This window comes from Mastacembelus armatus, chromosome 11 (genome assembly GCF_900324485.2).
Source record: "Mastacembelus armatus chromosome 11, fMasArm1.2, whole genome shotgun sequence".
Classification (NCBI taxonomy): Eukaryota; Metazoa; Chordata; class Actinopteri; order Synbranchiformes; family Mastacembelidae; genus Mastacembelus; species Mastacembelus armatus.
Genome location: NC_046643.1, coordinates 11,247,128 through 11,269,228, shown reverse-complemented (window position 1 = coordinate 11,269,228; position 22,101 = coordinate 11,247,128). Strand labels below are relative to the sequence as shown.

The following is a 22,101-nucleotide window of genomic DNA, read 5'->3' as shown; positions in this document are numbered from 1 at the left end:
GATTCTTCGTTATCGTAAATATTTTTGCACATATTGCGTTGAACGATTGAGCGTACTTGAAACACTACTACATTTTTATCTGGATGCTAAACAGATGTGTGTCTCTCTCTCCCCCATGCCGCCACTCTACGGAACTCTATAGAGAGTAAGTTTTGCCAATCAGTGCTACAGTATTTAAACTTTGTCTTTGGATGAAAATCTGCTTCATTAATCTGATGGGGTAACTAATTATCAAGGCAACAACATAACACTAACTTCACACAAAGTCGCCTGTAATGGCACGGTCTTGCTGAAATCAACCCCTGGCATGTAGATGGTCTAATTGTTGTCACTGTGCTTTAACATTTAACATTAATACTATTTATTAATTTGGTGAATCAAGTTTAATTAGTGATTGGGAATGAAGGTGGGCTGCTGCATTGATGAATAAATAACCACTAACTTTGATATGGGGACTAATGGTGTTCTGAAATCAGTACAATAAATACTGTGACAGTAACAGTGTGAATACATTACTAGTCACTGTTTGTGAGCCACACTGTGCATTTGTGTGTGTTTAGGTGTTCAGCATGTTCTTGGAGACACTGGTAGACTTCATCCAGGTCCACAAGGATGACCTGCAGGACTGGTTGTTCGTCCTGCTCACACAGCTGCTAAAGAAGATGGGAGCAGACCTGCTGGGCTCTGTACAGGCCAAAGTTCAGAGAGCTCTGGATATCACACGGTGGGTGTCACACTCAAATACATATAAGTTGCTGACCCACATATGTAGTAACTTGATTTTTGGAAGTAGCATGGTGTAATAAAATATTCTTAGCTCAAAGATTCACTTTCTGACTTTTTGAGGCTTTTTACTTTGAGGGGCATTCATGGACATGGAGCAAGTATAATGACAAGTTCTGTCTTTGCTTGCAGAGAATCTTTTCCCAATGATCTCCAGTTTACTATTCTCATGAGGTTCACTGTGGACCAGACACAGACACCCAACCTCAAGGTAAAGGACTGTGTGTGTATTTGTGTGTGTATGTGTTCATTTTTTTTCGTGGGTTTATGATTGTATCTGTGAGCGCTGAGGCGATGGGAGGGAAGGATGGACATAAGGCTGTAAATTCAGGGATGCTGTAACCATGGTAACTGCTGTACTGATATGACCCCATCCCTGCTCAAGCTGGCTCCGCAACACCCCACAAAACCCTGAATCCTGGGCTGTGATTGGAAAACGACTGATCTCGCCACATCTCTGGCTTCTTGCTCTGCTACAGTGTGGACACTCCCTTCAAGCTGTACTCTTTCACCTCCTCGTCAATCCTCTCGTAACCCCCAACCCCAACCTTTTTAACCCTTCTGTTGGACCAAACCTACCCTTGATTCCTGCTGTTTCATCCCTCACTCCTGCCTCTCCTTACCTTTTTATCTCTCTGACATGCTGCCTTCTATCACAGCCTTTCCTGCCTGATCTTTAACCCCATTTTCAGTGTTTTCTTTTAACTGCTACCCAACTAGGCTTGGGCAATGAAAGGTTGTCAGTAAGGACAACTGTGTTATGTTAATCCTGGATTTACGGGATTCCTGCAATTTTCTTTAGATTTGTCTTCCACCAATGACCAGGATCCTTTTTTGATTTTTTTTTTTTTTTTTTTTTTTTGTTTATTAAGACTTTTTCCACTGAAATTTCCAGCAAAACATGCACTGTCTGTGCTATGGGAAAAATAGTTTCCAGCATTAATTCAATTTGTTAATGTTACAATGGACATATCAGTTGAGTAGCAGTGAATGTTGGACATTACATCCCTCTGCTGCCACCATGTGGCCTTACCAATTGTATTGCACGTTACCAGATTTTTCAAAATAATAGACAGATTTATATCGCCCAAGCCTAATTTCCAACGTTTTTCTTTTTGTTAAACTCACTGCACCCTCCCTCCTCTTCCTTATCCTCATGTCTCCCTAGCTCTCCCCTGTCCTCGTCTCCCTGTCTCTCTTCGTTGATTGACGCGGTGCTTCTCCTTTCTTTTTCTGAAGCCTGTACAGAGCTCGTGTTGCGGGCGAAGCAGGGGAGGGTCCAGGGTAAAATTGTTCCCCCCCAGAGCGCGGCGCCACGCCTGCTCTCTAGACGAGCAGGCCGCAGCCTGGAGCCAGTCCTCCCAGGTCAGTGCGCTCCGGGGGGAGCAATTATATGGCGCGCGCATTGCTGCTAAGTGGTTTGGAGGAAGCTCTGTTCCTTGAGGTGCATATGTAGAGGGACAGAGAAGGAGAAGGAATAACAAAAAATTTGGATAGGAGTCAGTTGCCGTGATGTTTTGGAGCCTGTGGCAAATGTTTGCATTTTATTGGTTTATTTGTTTTGGCATTTATCATTATGTTTATTGATTTATTTTCCTCTGCATGATCATGAATCTGCTTTGGTCTTTTCTCACTGAGTCATCAGATCATTTGACTTTCAGATGGGAGATGCAAGAGGCCCATAATCTTCATCTGTTTTAGTTTTGTCATTACTGTGTGTGTGTTACTTTTTACACATTTACAGGCGAATATTGGGCATACACTGTCTGTGTAATTTACTAAGTTATCTAATGGTCTGCATAAATATGTGTATTTGAATTGCAGGTGAAGGTGGCCATTCTGAAGTACATTGAGACGCTGACGTTACAGATGGAGGCTCCAGACTTTGTGAACTCCAGTGAGACCCGCCTGGCGGTTTCCCGAATCATCACCTGGACAACTGAAGGCAAAAGCTCTGATGTCAGAAAGGTAATGACACATGCTGAGATAAAAATGCTGCATATTTTCTATGTCTAATACCACTTCAAATATAATTTCATCAGTTTATTGTCATGTTACTAGCCAACAATACTGCCCTCTTCTGTTCACATGAATCTTCCTAATTGAGATGGTTGTATTTTGTGTGCAACAGGCAGCCCAGTCGGTGCTAATCGCCCTGTTCCAGCTCAACACTCCAGAGTTCACTATGCTGCTGGCAGCTCTGCCCAAAACATTTCAGGATGGAGCCACCAAGCTGCTTCAAAACCACCTGAAGAACACTGGAAACATTGCACAAGTAAAAATAAATAATAATAAATCACGCTGACAAACGGTTCACATTAGAGGCGGGAGTTTTTAATTTACCACAGATTGTTAATCATTAATGGCATACCTCTTTGTGTCAACTTTACTTGTGGTCACATCGACAGGCACCAATGGGCAGCCCTCTGACACGCCACACGCCCCGATCTCCAGCCAGCTGGTCCAGCCCGGTCACTTCCCCCACAAACACCTCCCAGAACACCCCTTCACCAAGGTAACACACGCACACTTGTCTTTATGACACCTCCTCACACCAGAACCCATAAAAATGGAAAATCCATCTGACAATCATTGACAAAGTAGCATGAGCATGGGGTAAGATGTGCGTGGCAGACTGGGGAGAAAAAAAAAAGATATGAAACTGTGTTCCTCAAAAATTGATATGTCACACAGCTCACATTATCCCAGATGAAATAATGTACATATCCTAAATGAGCTGTAACAATACAGATGATATTTATTTTCCCTCCATGTGTGCAGTGCTTTTGACTACGATACAGAGAACATGAACTCAGAGGACATCTACAGCTCACTGAAAGGTGTCACTGAGGCGATCCAGAACTTCAGCGTCCGTAGCCAGGAGGACATGAATGAACCAGTCCAGCGCAGAGATGGAGAGGAGGTGGGTATCCAGGCTCATATGGAGCTACTACAGCTGAAATGATACTGTGAAGGAAAAGACTTGCTGTGGTGTTAAGGAGCTGGATTAAACAGTTACCTCCTGAAACATAACAAAATGAGTAATATTTTAATCAGTGTTGTGAAACACAGGCCATTATACATTGACACTAACTGATTTAGTTTATGTGCTGATTCTTTAATACAGTGTTGGTTATTAGAGTAAACTATTCTCATTAAGTGTGTGAGTGTTGTTGTTTCCTTTCAGTCATGATCCTGTCAATATGATTCCTGAGGTGTGGTACAAAAAGTAGTTGTTCTTGGAAAACCTTGTACTGATTGACAAACTTTTGCTGCTCAGTGCAAACATGTTTCAGTCACTATCAAAAATCATTACGCTTCCATACTGTTTTGATACTGAGCTATTTGGGTTGTCCAAGACTTTCAAAGGCTTACATGCCCAACTACCAGCATGTACTGTATGTGACCCAGACACTTGATCTGTTCACCACTCCCCCCTGCACCGTGGGAAGTATACGTTGAGTTTATGGGACTGTAAATTAATCCTTCACAGCCACTATAAAATCCGTTTGTTTGTTATGAACCCGGCTGCTGAAAACCAAACCAACAATATTTTAAGAACAAGAATCTTCCCTTCAATATTTCATATGTGTTGATCCCAGATAGTGTGTTTGTTCAGTCCATATTTATGACTTCAGACGTCATACCAGGTCTAATTGCAGTCCCTCCCAATAACTCTGGCCCCTTTTAAGGGCACGGTGTACTCTAGTACAAAGGTGTGACCCCCTGACATTTTCCCCATGAGGTGCATCTGAAATCTAACCAGCCCACATGTCATCAGCCTGCCAATCAGCACACCTGACTCATAAGGCCCCCACTTGGGTACTGGCATTTGGTGGTTTGAGTGTAAACATACACAGAAACAAGTGCACCTTAACCCTCCTTACCCTGCTCTTTTCCTCACCTGGTGTTTCACTGTGTGTCAGCCCTGCACAACAATGTGCTGTCAACATGAGTATTTCTATTGACTGTTTCTGCCTGATAAAAACATAGAAGTTATGCCTAAACTCTTTGGTTCAATTTAAGTGAAGTCTGGTGCATTTGTCTGTTATTTAGTCGGGTCTAAAAACTGTCATTCGATACAGTTCCAGGTGAACTCTGGTTTAGTTTGTTTGTGGTACTAATTTTACTAATTTTTGCCTATAAAGGTCAGTAACTTGTAATGACCCAGGTAAAGTGTATTATTAGAATTCATGCAAATTTTATTAGAGAAACAAAAATGTGCAGCCAAAAGTGAAGGTGTCTGAATACTTTCTGAAGCCAGTGTGCAGTGTTTCCTTATACATTACAGTAAAAGCCTCCCTAACGTCACATTTTATTCCCTGCAGGGTGGTAGTGGGACAGATGGCAGAGACTCAATGGATGGAGTCCGCATGGCTCTGGACAACAAGACCTCCCTTCTCAACACCCCCCTGCTCTCCTCTAGCCCCCGAGGAGCCCGCGAGCTCTTCTCAGATTCCCCCTTCAAATACGGCCGCAGAGACACCAGCCTGGACGACTCTGAGCATCTCACTGACGGTACACAAACCCGGCCTGACAGAAGAGCACAGACACATTGTGCAGCACAGAACAATCACATAACTTTAGGCTTAGGTGGTACTTGATAATGTAACTGTACCGTGTTCTTTTTCTTGTCTAATGTGTATAAGCAGATAGCAGTCTGGACCAGTCAGAACTGGTGGCTGAGCTGCTGAAGGAGTTGTCCAATCACAATGAACGCATAGAGGAGAGGAAGGCAGCGCTGTGCGAACTCCTGAAGCTGATTCGTGAAAACACCCTCCAGGTGTGGGATGAACATTTCAAGACCATACTGCTGCTCTTGCTCGAGACAATGGGTGACAGAGAGGTACACACACTCACCTCAAGCCTGTAAGAACAGTGTATCATGCATACAGGCCTGTCCACATACCTTTCTTTTAAACATTATACTTTTTAATTCTCTCAGCACGTGATCCGAACGCTGGCTCTGCGGGTGCTGAGAGAGATTCTGAGCAAACAGCCCTGGAGGTTCAAGAACTATGCAGAGCTCACCATCATGAAGGCCCTGGAGGCGCACAAAGACCCTCACAAGGAGGTACATTTACTCTCACACACACACACAAATCAGCTCAGAAAACTTCAGAGCACGAAGAGGTCCAGAGATTTTGGTGCATATAGATTATTAAAGCTTCAAGTGGAATAAAAACATTTGTCTTCTCCTTCAAATAATATACTTGCAATAATAACATGGGTGATAATAGCATTAATGTTTGTTTTTGTAGGTGATACGAGCAGCAGAGGAGACAGCGGCCATGTTGGCGTTGTCCATCAGTCCAGACCAGTGTATCAAGGTGCTGTGTCCCATCATCCAGTCAGCTGACTACCCCATCAACCTGGCTGCCATCAAGATGCAGACCAGAGTGGTGGAGAGGATTCCCAGAGAGAGCCTGATCAGTATGGTGCCTGAGATAGTGCCAGGACTCATACAGGTAACACACCTACAGCTCACACACTTACCACGGTAACTGTTTAGGTAGTGATGCTGAAAGTCACCACCTATCAACATGTTTTATCTGTCATAGTAGTTTCAAACGGCGCCCCTCAACAATTCCACATTTTCAGTCATAAGTAGCTTATTCATTTCTTTCTACCTTCTTTTACCTCACACACATTCATACATGAATCCCCCCGTGTTCTGAACAAAGGGCTCCACAGGTTTCTGACCTATTTTCTCCTGGTGAACAGGGTTACGACAACTCTGAGAGCAGTGTGAGGAAAGCCTGCGTCTTCTGCTTGGTGGCAGTTCATGCAGTGATTGGAGAAGACCTCAAACCGCATCTCAGCCAACTCTCCAGCAGCAAGGTGACCTGCCCCTTCAGTATTTGACCCAACTGATTAAAAATTTATTTTATTATTTATTATTCGACTTATTCAAGTCTCACACTTTTCCTATGTTCTAGCTGGAGACATGACATGACACCTAAATATACATGAAGTGAAAATTGAACATATTAATATACTTTGAAGTGAACTGGGATGTCATTTGGATTTTGCCCCTCAGCGTACACCTCTGACTTCTTACAGATCCTGTTCACATAAATTTACACGTCCCTCCTGTGTGTTGATTCTCTGTCCACAGCTGAAGCTGTTGAATCTGTACATCAAACGTGCTCAGTCTGGTTCCAGCGGCGGCGAACCCCCATCCGAGGGCCTATAGGAGACACGCCGCCCTCCCACAGAAAAACCCCAGAACTGCAACCCACCAAACATAAGCATCTATTCATGAACCCACACCCGTACAGACTTAGAGCAAACATACGTCCTAACACATCCACATGTGCACTTGTACTCCAGACAGCAGAGTGACACACAGGTACAGACAGTCCTCATACATTTAATACCCCAGTTCATGATGAGAGTTGTGGTGAAGAGGAGGGGAGTGTTGGACCTCTCCTGACCATCACTGAGGATCCTCCCTGATCTCAGACTGAACTGAACTCTTAAAGTAACATTAAACATAAACAGACACACGCACAGGTTTGTTGCTAAATCACTCAAGGATGAAGATACGAAATCCATCCACTCCACCCTTCCTCATATCTCAAACACAACACTGAACATTTTGATGTCAACAGCAAGTGGTACATCTGCATGGTTCTTGTTTTTTTTTTGGGGGGGGGGTATTCAGTGCTGAGATGAACAAAGAGTGCTGTCCTGTGTCTTTCTCAAACAGTTTAACTGGGGCCAGGTAGACAGGAATGTACATTTACTTTGTGTCATAGTTTGGATTTCTTTTACGTAATGAGATTTTACAGCAGCGGTTTTAACGCCTGGAGTTTTATCTCTCACACGTTCTCTCTTTCAAAAAAGGTGCTGATGAGCCAAAAAGGTACGACCAACCAACACTGCACAGCACTAACGCGAGTCACAGTGGGTCATGCCACCTCAACGCAAACACTCGGCTGATTCCAAAGTATAGGAGGCGTTATGTGTTTGGCTATGCATGAGACTAAATTAAAAAATAAAAATGACTTTTTATTGGCGTCCTATTGACTCTCAGAATAGTGCGATTGGGGTTTTAAATTAATGTGAACAATGTCCACCCCTTTCAGATAAATCCATGGTGTCCTCCATATTGCCTGGTTCCTCTTGGATCAGAGCATTTCTGGGCAATGGGGGGGGATGGGTGCTGCTTACTACACAGAGTATGACAGGACACGGCTTATTATCACATAGTGGATATGTATCTATATATGAGATTAAAATGAAATATCCAATAACAATGTCATTTAGGAGAGTCCCCTGGGAGGGTGCACACGCGCACCTGTTTCCCGTTCTTTTTATTTTTCTCTGTTGCGCGTGCAGTAGTCTTTCTCACACGTTCATTTTTTTTTCTCTCTGCTGAGAAATTTGTAGAAATGTATTATTTACAGCTTTGAAAAATTGTTACCCATTTCCTCTTCTCTTCCTCATCTTGTCTTTTTCTTTCCTGTTATTGTAACATTCTAGTTTTTATTGTTGTGTTTCTTCTGTGTATTTACAAAGCTGTGCTTACAATAAAATAAAGAACTTGTACAGATCACGATAAGTCCTGCCGCTGTCGATTTTTGCAAAGTAAAAGACTGATAGCAAGAGCGGTATAACAAATAAGATGGATAATAAAAAGGCTAAGATAGAAAGAAATTTGATTTTTTTTTTTTTTTTTTTCCCCAGATGTGTCTGAGTTTTGTGTCCTTTTGCAACGCTTGGCAGCTAAAAATCCTTTTAATGACACTGAAAGAAAGTGGCTCCTCATAACTCAATTCTCATCATTTACACTGTTGACTATTTTCTCATTGAATCCTTTGACTCAGATTAAATGTGCTCGTCTTGTATGAGCCGATATATCGAGACATGTTGTGTAAAAGCAAACGTGTTACACAACACAGCAATTTGAGAAACAGGTGCTGAATGTCTTATATGCATCTGTTATGCAGGCTGTAAATTTAGGTGCAACTAAAAGAGGGTCCCAGATAGACTACCAGCAGGGCCTGTAAACCCCTGTGGCCTCCCTGCATCCACCACCTCCTACCTGCCAAGTCCCTGCAGTTAATACTCTGTCCTCAAAACAAGTCCCTGCTTTGGCAAACTTTCAGTTATATGTGAGAAGAAAAGCAGACCTGACTGCTCATCACAAGCTGTGGTAGAATATAACCCAGTGCCCCCTCTTTTACTTCTATAGAAAGTTGGAGCTAAAAAAAAACATTTGCTTAGAGAACTTTTGCACTTTTCCCCTCTTTGCATTTATGTGACAGGTACAGCATCAGTAAAGAAGTTATGAGGCGGGTCTTCCTCCTTGGGCCAAAATAGCTTGTGCGCCCTGCTCCCCTGCTCGGAAAAAAAAACATCGCCACCCAGAGAGACCTGACCGTGGATAATAATTGACAGAGTGCAGAGGGCAGACACGGACACATAACAGGCAAAAACACAAAAAAACAAACAAACAAAAAAAACAACCGGACTCTTCTGTTCAACGCTGTCGTGAGTCAGACATGAGTTCCTGTTTGGACCCTGTCGGAACCGGGCTGAGTGGTTGTTTGCCGCAGGACTGAGCCGCCCTGTAGAGACGATGTTGTTCTGGCAGCCCTACACTGAAAACTTCCAAGCCCCTGTTCAGAGACACGGCGGCAGCAGCTACACACGGTAAGGCCCTCACATAAACCTGAGACAAACATGTTTGTTTTTGTTTATGTCCTCAGCAGTGTGAACAGTGTGTGTGTGTTCTCTGCTCTGAAAGTTTAATAACTATTATGGCTCCTGCTTCATTTTACTTTGGACCACTGTGCCCTAATATTCTACAACTCTTCACATATTGTCACACGTTTTTACAGTAGTGGTCGTCTTTGCGGACACACTGAGGACTAGGGATGGACGGATCGATCCGAAAATCGATAGATTCAATACCAACGTTGGTATCGGTATCAGATCGATACTAGAGTGATGGGATCGATACTTTACTGTCAGTTTTACATTCAGTGCGTTGTTCCTTTTACATCAAAGAGCAGACATGTCTGTGCAAACACACATCTTGCATGCACACTTTGCTCCTCCCCCTGCTCCGTCATGAGCTTGTTGACTGCAGGGAGTGAAAAGCTGATAGGGTCAGGACCATACCTGTCAACATCTGGGTACCGAAATACCGTAGACCCATTTTAATTTGGGGTTTGGGGGGGGGGGGCTAAGATAAGGTGACATATCTCTATTTTTACTTGTTTCTATTATTAGTATTTTTATTACGAAAATTAAAACATAAACCATCATGGTTTCTTCCCCCATCCTTTGATGATGAAGGTCGAAATGGTTGGTGTGTGCCCTTCTGTGACTCCCCTGTGATTTAATGTGCTGAGTAATGTCTTTTTTCCCCACCAAGTCCGATATTAAAATCAGACGGTGTGGGAACTGTCATTTATTTGACTTCTAGATTTGAAAATAAATTCTTCCATCCAGCTGGTTTTTACTTTATTTATTTATTTTTGTGGAGCACAGTTCATTACAGTAATTAAAAAAAAACTTATTTTCCTACAGACTTTAATTAAAGTCTAGATTTATTAAATCTAATTAAAGTCTGTCCTGGAGTTTAACATGCACATCATTAAATAATGGTCATGAAAACCTATTTACATATTGATGGTGCGTTCACGGACTGATCTCCCCTACCTGAACGTGCATAACCCTGTTTTACTAGTAAAGTGTATCGATATCGGCGATATTAGTCCTGTAGTTACCTGGTATCGGATCGATACCCAGTTTTGCAGTATCGCACACCTCTAATGACGGCAGCACGGAGGCCTCTGATTGGCTAAGCCCTCAGCGCTGGGCACAGGAGACGGCCTCTGATTGGCTGAGTGCCGCCGTGGCGTCCTTCCTGAGGCTGGTGGAAGCTGCAGGCTACACCGCCACCGATGGTCTGTGCGCTGCAGGAGCCATGTTGATGCCTGGTTTTGTGTCCGCCGCTGCGCTCTGGATGATTAAAGGACTGCGTGTGGAGGACCGGGAGTCTTAGCGGTGATCCCTGCACCGCGATGCAAAGAGGGCAGCGGGCTGGGATGGTTCAGGGAGCGCCAGAGCAGAGCTGCTCTTCGGTCACACACTTGGTTCAAAGCAAGTGAAGTTGATGCTAGTTAGCTCGATAGCTGGGTCGCAACAGCTGTGTGGACGCTGCGTGGGATGCGGCGTGTGGACTGAAAACAACATCGTCCTCGCGACCCGTCGTGTTTAGTCGAGCTAACGTTAGCTGACCCGCCCGGGCCAGGTGCCTTTGTGAAGCTAGCTAGCCGTTAGCTAACGTTAGCATGCTCGCGGGCAGCTCGCATCTTCAGTCACGACCAACATTTGCCAACTAGCTGAGTGGATTCGGACTCCTCGGTACTTTCAGACTGTCTGTCAGCTGTGGGGAAAAAAAACCATAATATCCCGAGTCGGGATATGGCGATTGGTCCAGTTCGCCTGCCCAGCTTGCCGAGGAGCGGCTAACGGGCTAGCAGCGTAACTTTCCTCTCGCGGTGTCAGAGCTCACTTTCTCATCGGCCCACAGATCGGACCTGAAGCCAAGCTGGCGGCCCTGCGAGTAGAAGCCGAGGACAAGGATCTGGGACCGATGGCCTGGGTGCTGAAGATGGACGACGCCACCATCGAGTCGGGACTGGTGCACGACTTCGATGCCAGCCTGTCCGGTATCGGGCAGGAGCTGGGGGCTGGAGCCTACAGCATGAGGTTAGAGACGGGAGTCAACATGCCAACCCCCAGCTTCCTGGATCATCAGTGGCTCCTTAGAGAGAGAAAAACACCCTGGATGTGTTACCATTACACCCACCTGACTATGCGTGTTATTCTGGCTGTGGTGGCTTGGCTTTGTAGGGCTGTTGCTGCAGGGTTCACGACCTGGTTCAGAGATTGTTTAAACTCACACGAAAGCAAAGATACTTGTATGGTCAGGGACAAACATATCAGTGCAGCCCACAGATTATGGAGAGTGTGCCTGAAGCACTGTGCATGTTTCAAGATAACACTGAGGAAATGTGCAGGAAGGGCCCCTCAGACTGAGAGTCATCAGAGCAGCTCTGAGACTTTACCGGTGGTCTGTGGAAGCAGATTGTGTCACAGTCCCTGGGCCTGTTTTTATTCCTTGGAATTAGTAACTTTCCTGACAGAGTTAAGTGACTTGAGGAGCCAGAAGCCTGTCTTCAACCTCATGGTTGAAGGGGAGGTCAAACTCTACATGGCTATGACGATAGTGTGATTTTTTTTTTTTTGTTTAATTAGTAGCTCCAGATATGTGTGCGCTGTTATGTAATATGTTATGGGAGACGACAACAAAGGGGGGGGGGGGCTCCAAGGACGCGCATGTGTCTTATCACCCATCTGCTTTAGCACCACAATTGACATTAGGTGTGTGCAAGCCGCTCATGAGAGTAAGCAAGTTGACCAATCACCAAGTGATGGTTTTGTGTGTGTGTGTGTGTGTGTGTGTGTGTGTGTGTGTGTGTGTGTGAGTGAGAGAGAGAGAGAGAGAGCGCGACTCCAGGAGCACTACTATGTGTGGCGTTGGGCTGGGCTGCGGGGCATGTTTGGAGGCAGCAGCTGGTAGGAACAGAATGTCTCAGTGTGTTTTGCTGCAGCCAGGTCCTCAGATTTCATAAAGCAGATGTGGTTTTCATGAGCAACTTGACTGAACAGGGTTGTGGCACCCATGTTGATTAAGTCTGCACTAAGATCAAAAAAGTGATTAGAAACTAAAGACGTCTAGCAGACAGTTGTTAGGAGGAAGGTTCTGCAGGACTGTCTTGAACCGGTCAAGTTTTTTTTTTATAGTCTTTCGTTCTGGTTTAGAGTAAAATATGTTTTTCAGGTAATGCAATGCCATGACCTACATTTCTTTGCATAGGTATGACCTTTTTTTTTTTTTTTTTTTTTCTTTTCCTGCACAAGCACTGAGACCTACATGAGTGCACGCTCCTGTTCACTGTGCACCCGTTGACACTCCCACAGCATTTGTCAGGGTGAGCTGAGGACGGGCTGGTTGTCTACAGTGGCTGCCAAGTGTGAGAGATGGCGTGTGTCAGCAGCTCTGGCTATCTCTGGCTGTTTTTGTTCATTTATCCTTCCACGGCCTCATGCATACGTAATAAGAGAGCTATTTGATCAATGAAAAGCCTTTGTCACTTACTCTAAATTAAGCCAACCCATTTATTAGTTTCATGCTATGAAGTGGTGAAGTATAGTTTTACCAAAGTGGTGCGTGAAATGGCAACAATCACTTTTTATTTTATTTTATTTTTTAGAGATCATTTAAAGTGGAAAAATGAGAAAATCCAGGCTTAAGGATTAAAGTTGGGGGTTCTCTTTGCTTTTAGTCAACTTTAGACAAAAGGTGAAAAATATCAACTGTCCAAAAACAAAAAGTTAACTGTCTTTCCTATTTTCCCTCTGTCTCTCTCAGCGATGTGTTGGCTCTGCCGATCTTTAAGCAGGAGGACTCCAGCCTTCCCCCTGAAAATGAGACCAAAAACCCCCCATTCCAGTATGTGCTGTGCGCCGCCACCTCGCCTGCCGTCAAGCTGCATGACGAGACCCTCACATACCTTAACCAAGGTGAGCCAGTGCATGCATTTAAACAGAAGTATCAGGTGTCCTTTATGTGCATGATTTTGTTCTGTGTTTATTAAATATTTAGATTTTTTTTTTTTTTTTTTTTTTCAAACTGCTGATTGAGTTGTCTGGTCATTCGTGTCATTACATCATATGCATGATGTTTAGCGGAACATGTTAGCATATTGTGTAAGACACCAGATGGCATGTTGCAGTGGAAACAGTGACTTCATAACAAGGTTGTCTCAGTCTCAACAAATAACATACTAAGCCCAGCAGCAGCAGCAGAAGTCATGAGAGATGACATTTGTTAAAGTGTAGCCCTGAAATCATCATGAAGAGCAGTAAAACATAAAATAGTTGTTTACGCTGTTGGGGGAAAAACACTGACTAATCTTGGTTGTTTTTAATGAATATGTTTAAATTCTGTGTCTAGAAAACAGACTTGGCACATAAAAAAACTTCCCACTTCTCCCACTGTCCTGTTACACCAAAATGCCATGAGGACAAGGTCAAAGATAGTCTCTTAGTCTGAACAACAAATTCCACTAAGAACTTTTAACAATAACATATCTCATACACTAAGACACTATAATCTCCAGGACTGGACAGTGAAGGATCAAAGCAACCTTTCCGAGTATTACAAAAAGCATTTTTAACAATTAATCATGGAGCAAACCGTCTTTATGGAAACATTAAAGAACACAGAGTGTGTGTATATATATATATATATCATCTTATTTCTTTCTTATTGTTTTGTGTTCTCCCTCTCTCAGGCCAGTCTTATGAGGTGCGTATGTTGGACAACAGGAAGCCTGGGGAGTTACCAGAGCTCAACAATAAGATGGTGAAGGTGAGAGGATCCTCACAGCTGGAAGACAGATTTCTACTGGTTACATCAAGTACATCTCATACCTAACATGGTGTGTTTGCACATAGAGCATAGTCCGAGTGGTGTTCCACGACCGGCGGCTGCAGTACACAGAGCACCAGCAGCTGGAGGGCTGGAAGTGGAATCGCCCTGGCGACCGTCTCCTTGACATCGGTAATGACGCCGGGTGAGAAATGTTTGCTTGAACTGTCCTGTGTGTGATCTGGAGTTCAAATGTCTCTGTGTGTGTCTGTGTGTGTCTGTGTGTGTCTGTGTGTGTCTGTGTGTGTCTGTGTGTGTCTGTGTGTGTGTGTGTGTGTGTGTGTGTGTGTGTGTGTGTGTGTGTGTGTGTGTGTGTGTGTGTGTGTGTGTGTGAGACAGATATCCCCATGTCAGTGGGCATTGTGGAGCCGAAGACTCACCCCTCCCAACTCAACGCTGCGGAGTTCCTGTGGGACATGAACAAAAGAACTTCTGTTTTCGTGCAGGTAACTGATCCTCATTCACACAAACCACACACAGCAACTCTTTTTTGTGCCATTTCTTAGGCGTGCCACCGAACTTTGACATCAAACACATATTTTGATAATAGTTTTACTCTTGTGTCCTCGCCATCTTCAGGTGCACTGCATCAGCACCGAGTTCACTCCCAGGAAGCATGGTGGGGAGAAGGGGGTCCCGTTCAGGATCCAGATCGACACATTCGCCCAGGGAGACAGTGGAGAGTATGCAGAGCACCTCCACTCTGCCTCCTGCCAAATCAAAGTTTTTAAGGTACAAGTGTCTGAAGACACTGACTGACTGAAAATGATGTTGGCATTTTTTTTTTGACATATCACAGGGATTAAATCCATCTTCCTTTTCTGGTCTTCACTTCCTGCTTAGCCAAAGGGAGCGGACCGTAAGCAAAAGACAGACAGGGAGAAGATGGAGAAACGCACAGCTCAGGAGAAGGAAAAGTACCAGCCTTCTTATGATACCACTATCCTGTCAGAGGTCAGTGTGCCATGGTTTGACGTAAAGGACCATTTTGGTGTTTTACACAAAAGGTGTGGTTTTTCATAATCAAAATCAATAACTGCAAATGTTTTTATTTTTTTTTTTCCTTACTTTTAAGTTTTTTTTCTCAGTGACATGTTCAACTTCCTTGTTTTGCTCAACCAAAAGTTTGAAGACATTCAGTTTACAAAAATAAAAAACAGAGAAAGGCAGTGAAAAGCTGTAACCAGAGACGTTTTGGTGTTTTTGTGTAACAAGACATTATCCACTACCAAAATTCTTGCCAGTTTATTTTCTGCCAACCAACTATTTTAATAATCCAGTTTCACAATCCAGCCTTAAAAGAAAACTCCACATGATCTGTTTAATTCCTTTGCTGTTCTTACTTTTAATTTTTTTATGGCTTTGATATTTTTTTCCCCACAGCATCAAACTTTTTAATTAAAATGCTGTTTGACAATTAACACACAGATGTTATATGGGAGTGCACACCGACTAAACACTATAGTAGAAAATCTCTGTTATATTGTTGATAATGATGCAGAAGGTTTGTTAGCAGTAATGCTACATGCATGTCAGCGTTTCCAGCAAATGTGTCAAATTGTTTGAGGTATTAAACCATGTCATGTCACATGATCTTTCCCATTCTTTTCTTGTTAGTGAGTATTGTTATGAATAGTAAATGTTTTGTCACAATGTTTACTGGAAAGACCAAGAGCCCAACGAGTAATTTTATGTTTAAACACTTGTGTGCCTTGGCAAGATTCCACGCTCAGCAGTGGAGAGTGTTTCTGGGATTACTGGTCGTCTTTGTGTGTTGGTCGTGTGCTAATTTCTGCTGGGTCTTTGTGCGTGCGTGCGTGCGTGCGTGCGTGCGTGCGTGCGTGCGTGTGTGTGTGTGTGTGTGTGTGTGTGTGTGTGTGTGTGTAGACAAGGCTTGAACCCATCATCGAGGATGCGGGTGACCACGAGCTGAAAAAGTCCAGCAAGCGGACACTTCCCGCTGACTGTGGCGACTCCTTGGCCAAGAGAGGCAGTGTAAGCACCCTGCTCAAAATCTCTCCACTGCCTCTTACTAGTCTGGAGCTTTAGATGTTAGACCCTCAGCTGCTGGGGAGAGGTGGAGATGGTACAAAGCTAAATTTCTAGTCTATACTAGACTTTTCCTCCACCCTTAAGCTCTTTTTTTCTTCAGTTGAAGTTGTCTACAGTGTTAATTAACCTAACAAATCATCTCAGTGAGGTTATGGTATAATTGAATATTCAGATCGAGGTGTCTCTCTGCAGTGTTCCCCTTGGCCAGACAATGCCTACGTCAGCTCCAGCCAAGCAGCTACTCCCTCCTTTGCCTCCACACCACTGTCCACCTACACAACCTCATCAGTACCAGACAGGTAACTGTGTGTGTCCGTGTCCGTGTCCGTGTCCCTGTCCGTGTCCCTGTCCGTGTCCCTGTCCGTGTCCCTGTCCGTGTCCCTGTCCCTGTCCCTGTCCCTGTCCCTGTCCCTGTCCCTGTCCCTGTCCCTGTCCCTGTCCCTGTCCCTGTCCCTGTCCGTGTCCCTGTCCCTGTCCCTGTCCCTGTCCCTGTCCCTGTCCCTGTCCGTGTCCGTGTCCGTGTCCCTGTCCGTGTCCCTGTCCGTGTCCCTGTCCGTGTCCCTGTCCCTGTCCCTGTCCCTGTCCCTGTCCCTGTCCCTTTTTAGTTTAGCCTTTTAACTAGTGTGCGATGCCCTCACCTCTCTTAATCGTGATCACTTTGTTTTCTAGTGACTCGTCCTCTCCCAATCACCAGGCAGACCCAGGTAGCCTTGGAAATTCGGAGGTGAGTCTGCACCTGTATGAACAGGTGGAAAAGAATGAAATGTTTTTCAATAAAGGCATCCATGCACAGCAAGAAAAGCACAGGAGTAAATAATAAAATATAGTCAGTGATTAAATTCTGTGCAGCTAGTTTGGTTTCAGGTGAAGTTTTAAGTGACATTAGCACTGTTTTATTTATTTAGAGATGTGAATGATTTTTCATACTATTCCACAGTACAATAGAGTTTTTTTTTGTTTTTGTTTTTTTTAACATTACAGTACTGATTCAAGGGTAGAGATGAAAAATCTGAATCGAATATAACAGAATGAGTGATATAGCAGTACTAGACTACTGCATTTCCTACATCTGTACTCCACTCTACAAATAATAAAGTGGATCCACAAGAAATTATGAATTTGTTTGCGGTAGTTTCACCTTTGAAAATAGCAAATATTTTTTGCAGGTCCCCAAAACCAATACTTTTGCTTCTCATCATAACACACCATTGTAAACTTTTTTTTTTTAACATATCGATCAGACAGAAATACATGAAAATCTGTCTTTTCTAAAAAATTATCTGCATTTATATTAGAAAATAATTGGTAAGAGAGCCAAAGATAGCAGTAGTTTGAGCCCTAATTTATGAAAAACTGCGGTACTGGAAAGTTGCTCAGTGCGGCTGGATGAGGTGGGATAATTAAACTCAGTTCCAGGTGTGGAAGTGGACGAACATGTATGTGTCTTTGTCCTCTGCAGCAGCTGAGTCCCACCGCGTCCATCCAGGACACACAGAAGTGGTTGCTGAAAAATCGCTTCAGCTCCTACACGCGACTCTTCTCTAACTTCTCAGGTACACGTGTATTATCACACGTACAGTGCGACACATGTGGAGCGACAACAGCTGCAGGACAAGTGACCCATCCTCTCTGTTTTGTGCGTAGGTTCTGATTTGTTGAAGCTAACCCGGGATGACCTGGTCCAGATTTGTGGGCCAGCAGATGGGATCAGACTCTTCAATGCACTTAAATCCAGGTGTGCTACAAGTTTGCATTTTCTGTGGCTGTATACCATTAAATACAACAGCATCCCAGTGTTTTATGTGGGGGTTTTTTTTATTTTTTATGTGTATGTTTGTAGGTCTGTGCGTCCCAGGTTGACAGTGTACGTCTGTCAGGAGTCTCCTCAACAGAGCCCCCTGCTGGAGAGACACAGCGGCAATGAAAATGGAGAACAGAGCATCTCCCCCAGTTTACATGGTACAGACCGAACCTCTGGGGGGGACACTAACTTATCTGTACTGCTGAACTTGGCGTAACCATTACAAGTGTCATGTGAATGTACTGAATTGAATGCATGTTTCTGTGCAGTGTATCATGCTCTGTACCTCGAGGAGCTGACAGCTGCAGAACTCATCCGCAAGATGGCGTGTGTGTGCAGCCTTCCACTGGGAAAGATAAACCAGGTGTACAGACAGGGTCCTACAGGCATCCACATCCTGCTTAGTGACCAGGTATACACACACACACACTGAGGCTTTGCCATGAGTTTAATATTTGTAGTATCACCACAGCAGAAAGTGTAGAATTAAAGAGGTAAACTGGGATCCACTATAAGTATGAAAAAACCATCACAGCTGGGCACAGCTTTCTGTCTGTAGCAGCAGTTAATCTCTGTTACTGAAATAATTATTGTGGCTGGTTCAGTGTCTGTGGATTCTGGCCTGTCAGGGCAGTCTAGAAGATGCCGTGGTGGAAAGAAAGCAGGAAAGCGTTTATGGGATTGAGACTCATTTACTATGTGCAGAGGAAGACCTAAGCCGTGCCTGACTATTTTGTATATTATCTGATCAGGAACAACAACTCTACTGTGTGTAGCGTCACTTATTTGCATGTCTCCTGCTGTCACACAAATATAATTTCTGCTTTCATTAACCCGCTGTGGGCCAGAGAAGGTCTGCTGCTGATGCCAGCCACTCCTAGAACACCAAGGATGCACTTTTTCAACATTAGCTTGTAGAAAAAGTGCATCCCTGGTGTTCATCATTCAACATTTGTCTTGTTTTGCTTTTTCCAGATGGTTTACAACTTAACTGATGAGAGCTGTTTTTTGATCAGCACTGTCAAAGGTGAGCTCAGAACATGGTACTTTGGCACACACCAAAGTTGACAGATCATTAACTGACAAGGATTTGATGTACTTCTTATGACGTTTCTTTTCCGTCCAGATGAAGTGGGCGAAGGACTCCATCTAATCCTGAAGTAGTGACGAGGACAGATGGCATTACTAATACTCCACCCTCTGTTTTGGAGCAGAAGCCTCCCTCTGTCCCTCTTTGTCTGCCGCTACTCTTTCCTTCTACCGCCTCCCTCTCTCTCCAAATGAATGCTGAATGGAAGGTGGAGAGACTGCGTTAAAGCCATGTAAATGTTAGAATCTGACATGGGTGTGTCCACTGTTTCATATTGAAAACGCTATTAACGGAGGAATTTAGTTTAAAAAGGAGAGCCTGGGGGGATATGGGTTTAGAGGAAAGATAATGATCGTCTGTGTATTTTGCTTTTTACTTTGTTTTTTGTGTTTTATATGGTTTCTGAGGGGAGGGAGAGGCTTCAGGAGAGAGGGGAGAGTGATGATCTGGCTGTCAGGAGAAGAAACAAAAGCGGAGTTTCTTTTTGCTCGTTGCTCTCCCTACACAACACGCACAACCAGCACTAGGCCAGTATTTGATAACCTGTACTGCTGAACGGCATGCGATCTCGACATACTAACTTGCTTGAAGGAGAATCCCAACCTACTCTGCTTGTTTAACATTTTCTTGGGGTTGTCCTAATAAACCATTTATTGTTCAGCCGAGCTTGGTAACCCCCAAAATTTTCACACTAAATTTGTGGAAGTGGCGTCATTGTGGTTTTTGACACCAACATTTAAATTTTAATTTTTCTTGGACTTTTCCAGGACTGATTTCATGAACTTTTGTCACGTCGTCCAATTTGAGTTTAGACTTTCAGCCATATCAGCTTCTCTCCCCGTCTATTGACATGAGTTCACACTCAGCTCGACTCTTAATGTGTGTCCTGTCTGGCCTGTGCTTTTACTGTTTATATTTGATCTTTTATTTATGGTATCGGCTGTTTCTGTTGCTCACATTCAGTTTACGTGTCTCTGGTGCCATAGTGGCTTTTTTTTTTTAGCTCTTGTTCACACAACACGGAGCACATACACCTCATCACTGTCTCCTCTGCTTTCTGTGCTGACTTCAAAACACTGGTTTAGAGGAGCTCAGCTTACGCCTCCTGGGATTTTGGCCATAAATGTGCAGAAAACAAGGAACGGACCTCGGTATTAGACTAACACACAGAGCAGTAATGCCTATCCAAAAACCTACTGTAATGTGGACCAAACGGGTTTCAGACTGATAGGCTTTTTTTTTTTTTCCTTTTTTTTTTTTTATGGCAATGCCTTGTTGGTCCTGTACATCTTGGTCATTATAAGCATTAAAATAGTTTATCAGATGGAAGATATTGGAGCTGCTTGTGTGTTGTATGTATAAAGAAAAACCTCCAATCCAGGATCTGCTCTGCTAGAAACAACGCATCACTCAACAGGCTGGTAGAAATACATTAGTGCCTGGTTTCAGTAGGCATCTCCTTCAAAATCACAGCAGCTCCACATCATTTTCAAAATCTTTTTTTTTTTTTTTTGATGTAGCTAACCACAGTGAGGTACAGGTTATGTATTTTGAGTGCCCTTACTTTGAAATTCGACAAGAGACCTCAGAAAGGTCCTGGGAGCCGCCGTTGGTTTAGTTGACCTCCTTATTTTTGGTACACGATGTCTGGCAGTGTTGAAGTGCGTACAGTTTGCACGCCTCTAGGTGTCAGAATGCGTGTGTGCATGTGTATCATTTTTTATTCTTGCAAAGAAAACTTTAATTATGTCAGTAGTTGTCATAAAACATTTTCCTGTTGGTATGATGAAACTGTGTTTAGCTTGCTGTTTAGTAACGAGTATGTGGAAGATGGGGGGGGGGGATGGTTTGGTCCTTGATGAGTGCAATCCCTCCTTCTTTTTCCAGACATTAGAGACCAAGCCTGCACTGAAAAAAAAAAAAAAAAAATCACAAAGTTAAAGCTTGATGTTTAGTCAGTAGTCCTCCAACCACACCCTCTTCTTATCGGCCGAATGAAGAAGAGAACAAAAAGAAAAGAATGTCAAGAATAAAAAGCATCTGTATTTGTCTCACCATGCTCCAGAGCCACGACTGTAGCTCCTGTGGCGTTTATAAGGACACGAGTTACCACAGCACAGTTGACCTTGTTCATCGACTCAAAAATTAGTGAGCAATAGAGCAGATGGGCTACCAGGTCAGGCTACCTCTGGTGAGCAGGTCTGAACCCCTGACAGCCTGACCGTTCATCTGTGTGACTGTGTGAGACAGTGAGCAGGATAGGTGACCGCTGTTCATGTACAGTCTCATGTCAATGATGATGCTTCTCATGTGCACAGTATCGTATGCTGGAGATGTACACAACCACATCGTGCTGGGAATAAATGATTTCATAACTTTCTCCAGTGTCCTGCATTAGTAAGAAATACTGTAATAACTTACCTGAGACTAATTTAAGTCTAATGTTTGCAAGAGTCATTTTGCTTTCTTTGGGATTATAAACTGTAGCATGTCTAGAGGACAGAGAAATAGATAAGATATTTGTAGGGAGCCTAGAGATCAGTACCCAGGCTTTAAAAAGAACTGATCAAACTGTAGCAGTAGAGGCTACAGAGGTTATTTTAAGTAGTTAATGTAAAAAAAACCTAAAATGCTGCAGTCTGGCATCTTTTTCTGGTAAACACAGATCTTTTAAGCTGCTAGTTTTAAACTGAACTTATTTTCTCCATGCCAAGACAAAACTTTAATAGTATCTGGATTTATTTCTCAGATTTAGAATCGCCTGCTGTCAATTTATCTTCAATGTTTTTATTTTTTTTAGATAATCCAGATCAGTTATTATTTACACACCTTTTGTCCAGTCATCGACCAAAATGA

General features: G+C 43.6%; 2 protein-coding genes across 32 annotated transcripts in view; both read left to right on the top strand.

The window, feature by feature from the left end:
- The window catches only part of clasp2 (cytoplasmic linker associated protein 2), a 45,019-nt gene extending 36,674 nt beyond the window's left edge, over positions 1–8,345 (top strand). For 21 of the 30 annotated variants that reach the window (XM_026300998.2, XM_033325451.1, XM_026301018.2 and 18 more), the window contains 13 exons: positions 143–145; positions 561–724; positions 916–994; positions 2,608–2,751; positions 2,915–3,058; positions 3,192–3,298; positions 3,565–3,706; positions 5,112–5,301; positions 5,436–5,629; positions 5,729–5,857; positions 6,045–6,251; positions 6,508–6,624; positions 6,902–8,345. In XM_026300998.2, coding sequence (XP_026156783.1) covers positions 143–145; positions 561–724; positions 916–994; positions 2,608–2,751; positions 2,915–3,058; positions 3,192–3,298; positions 3,565–3,706; positions 5,112–5,301; positions 5,436–5,629; positions 5,729–5,857; positions 6,045–6,251; positions 6,508–6,624; positions 6,902–6,979 — 1,698 coding nt within the window. In that variant the 3' untranslated portion in view covers positions 6,980–8,345. The remainder of the gene's footprint in view (positions 1–142; positions 146–560; positions 725–915; positions 995–2,607; positions 2,752–2,914; positions 3,059–3,191; positions 3,299–3,564; positions 3,707–5,111; positions 5,302–5,435; positions 5,630–5,728; positions 5,858–6,044; positions 6,252–6,507; positions 6,625–6,901) is intronic. The other 9 variants (XM_026301006.2, XM_033325453.1, XM_033325452.1 and 6 more) reach the window with 1 other exon arrangement.
- An 810-nt stretch (positions 8,346–9,155) lies between these two features.
- On the top strand, positions 9,156–21,625 carry ubp1 (upstream binding protein 1). Of its 2 annotated transcripts, none has more exons than XM_026300361.1 (16): positions 9,156–9,444; positions 13,241–13,392; positions 14,166–14,242; positions 14,329–14,434; positions 14,642–14,748; positions 14,882–15,034; positions 15,146–15,256; positions 16,190–16,297; positions 16,547–16,653; positions 17,024–17,078; positions 17,814–17,907; positions 17,999–18,089; positions 18,195–18,313; positions 18,425–18,567; positions 19,131–19,182; positions 19,282–21,625. In XM_026300361.1, the coding sequence occupies exons 1-16, from the start codon at positions 9,371–9,373 to the stop codon at positions 19,317–19,319; spliced, it is 1,587 nt and encodes a 528-aa protein (XP_026156146.1). In that variant the 5' UTR covers positions 9,156–9,370; the 3' UTR covers positions 19,320–21,625. The 2 variants fall into 2 exon arrangements, with proteins under 2 accessions (XP_026156146.1, XP_026156145.1); XM_026300360.2 differs by lacking the exon at positions 9,156–9,444 and adding an exon at positions 10,666–11,514.
- The last annotated feature ends 476 nt before the right edge of the window (positions 21,626–22,101 follow it).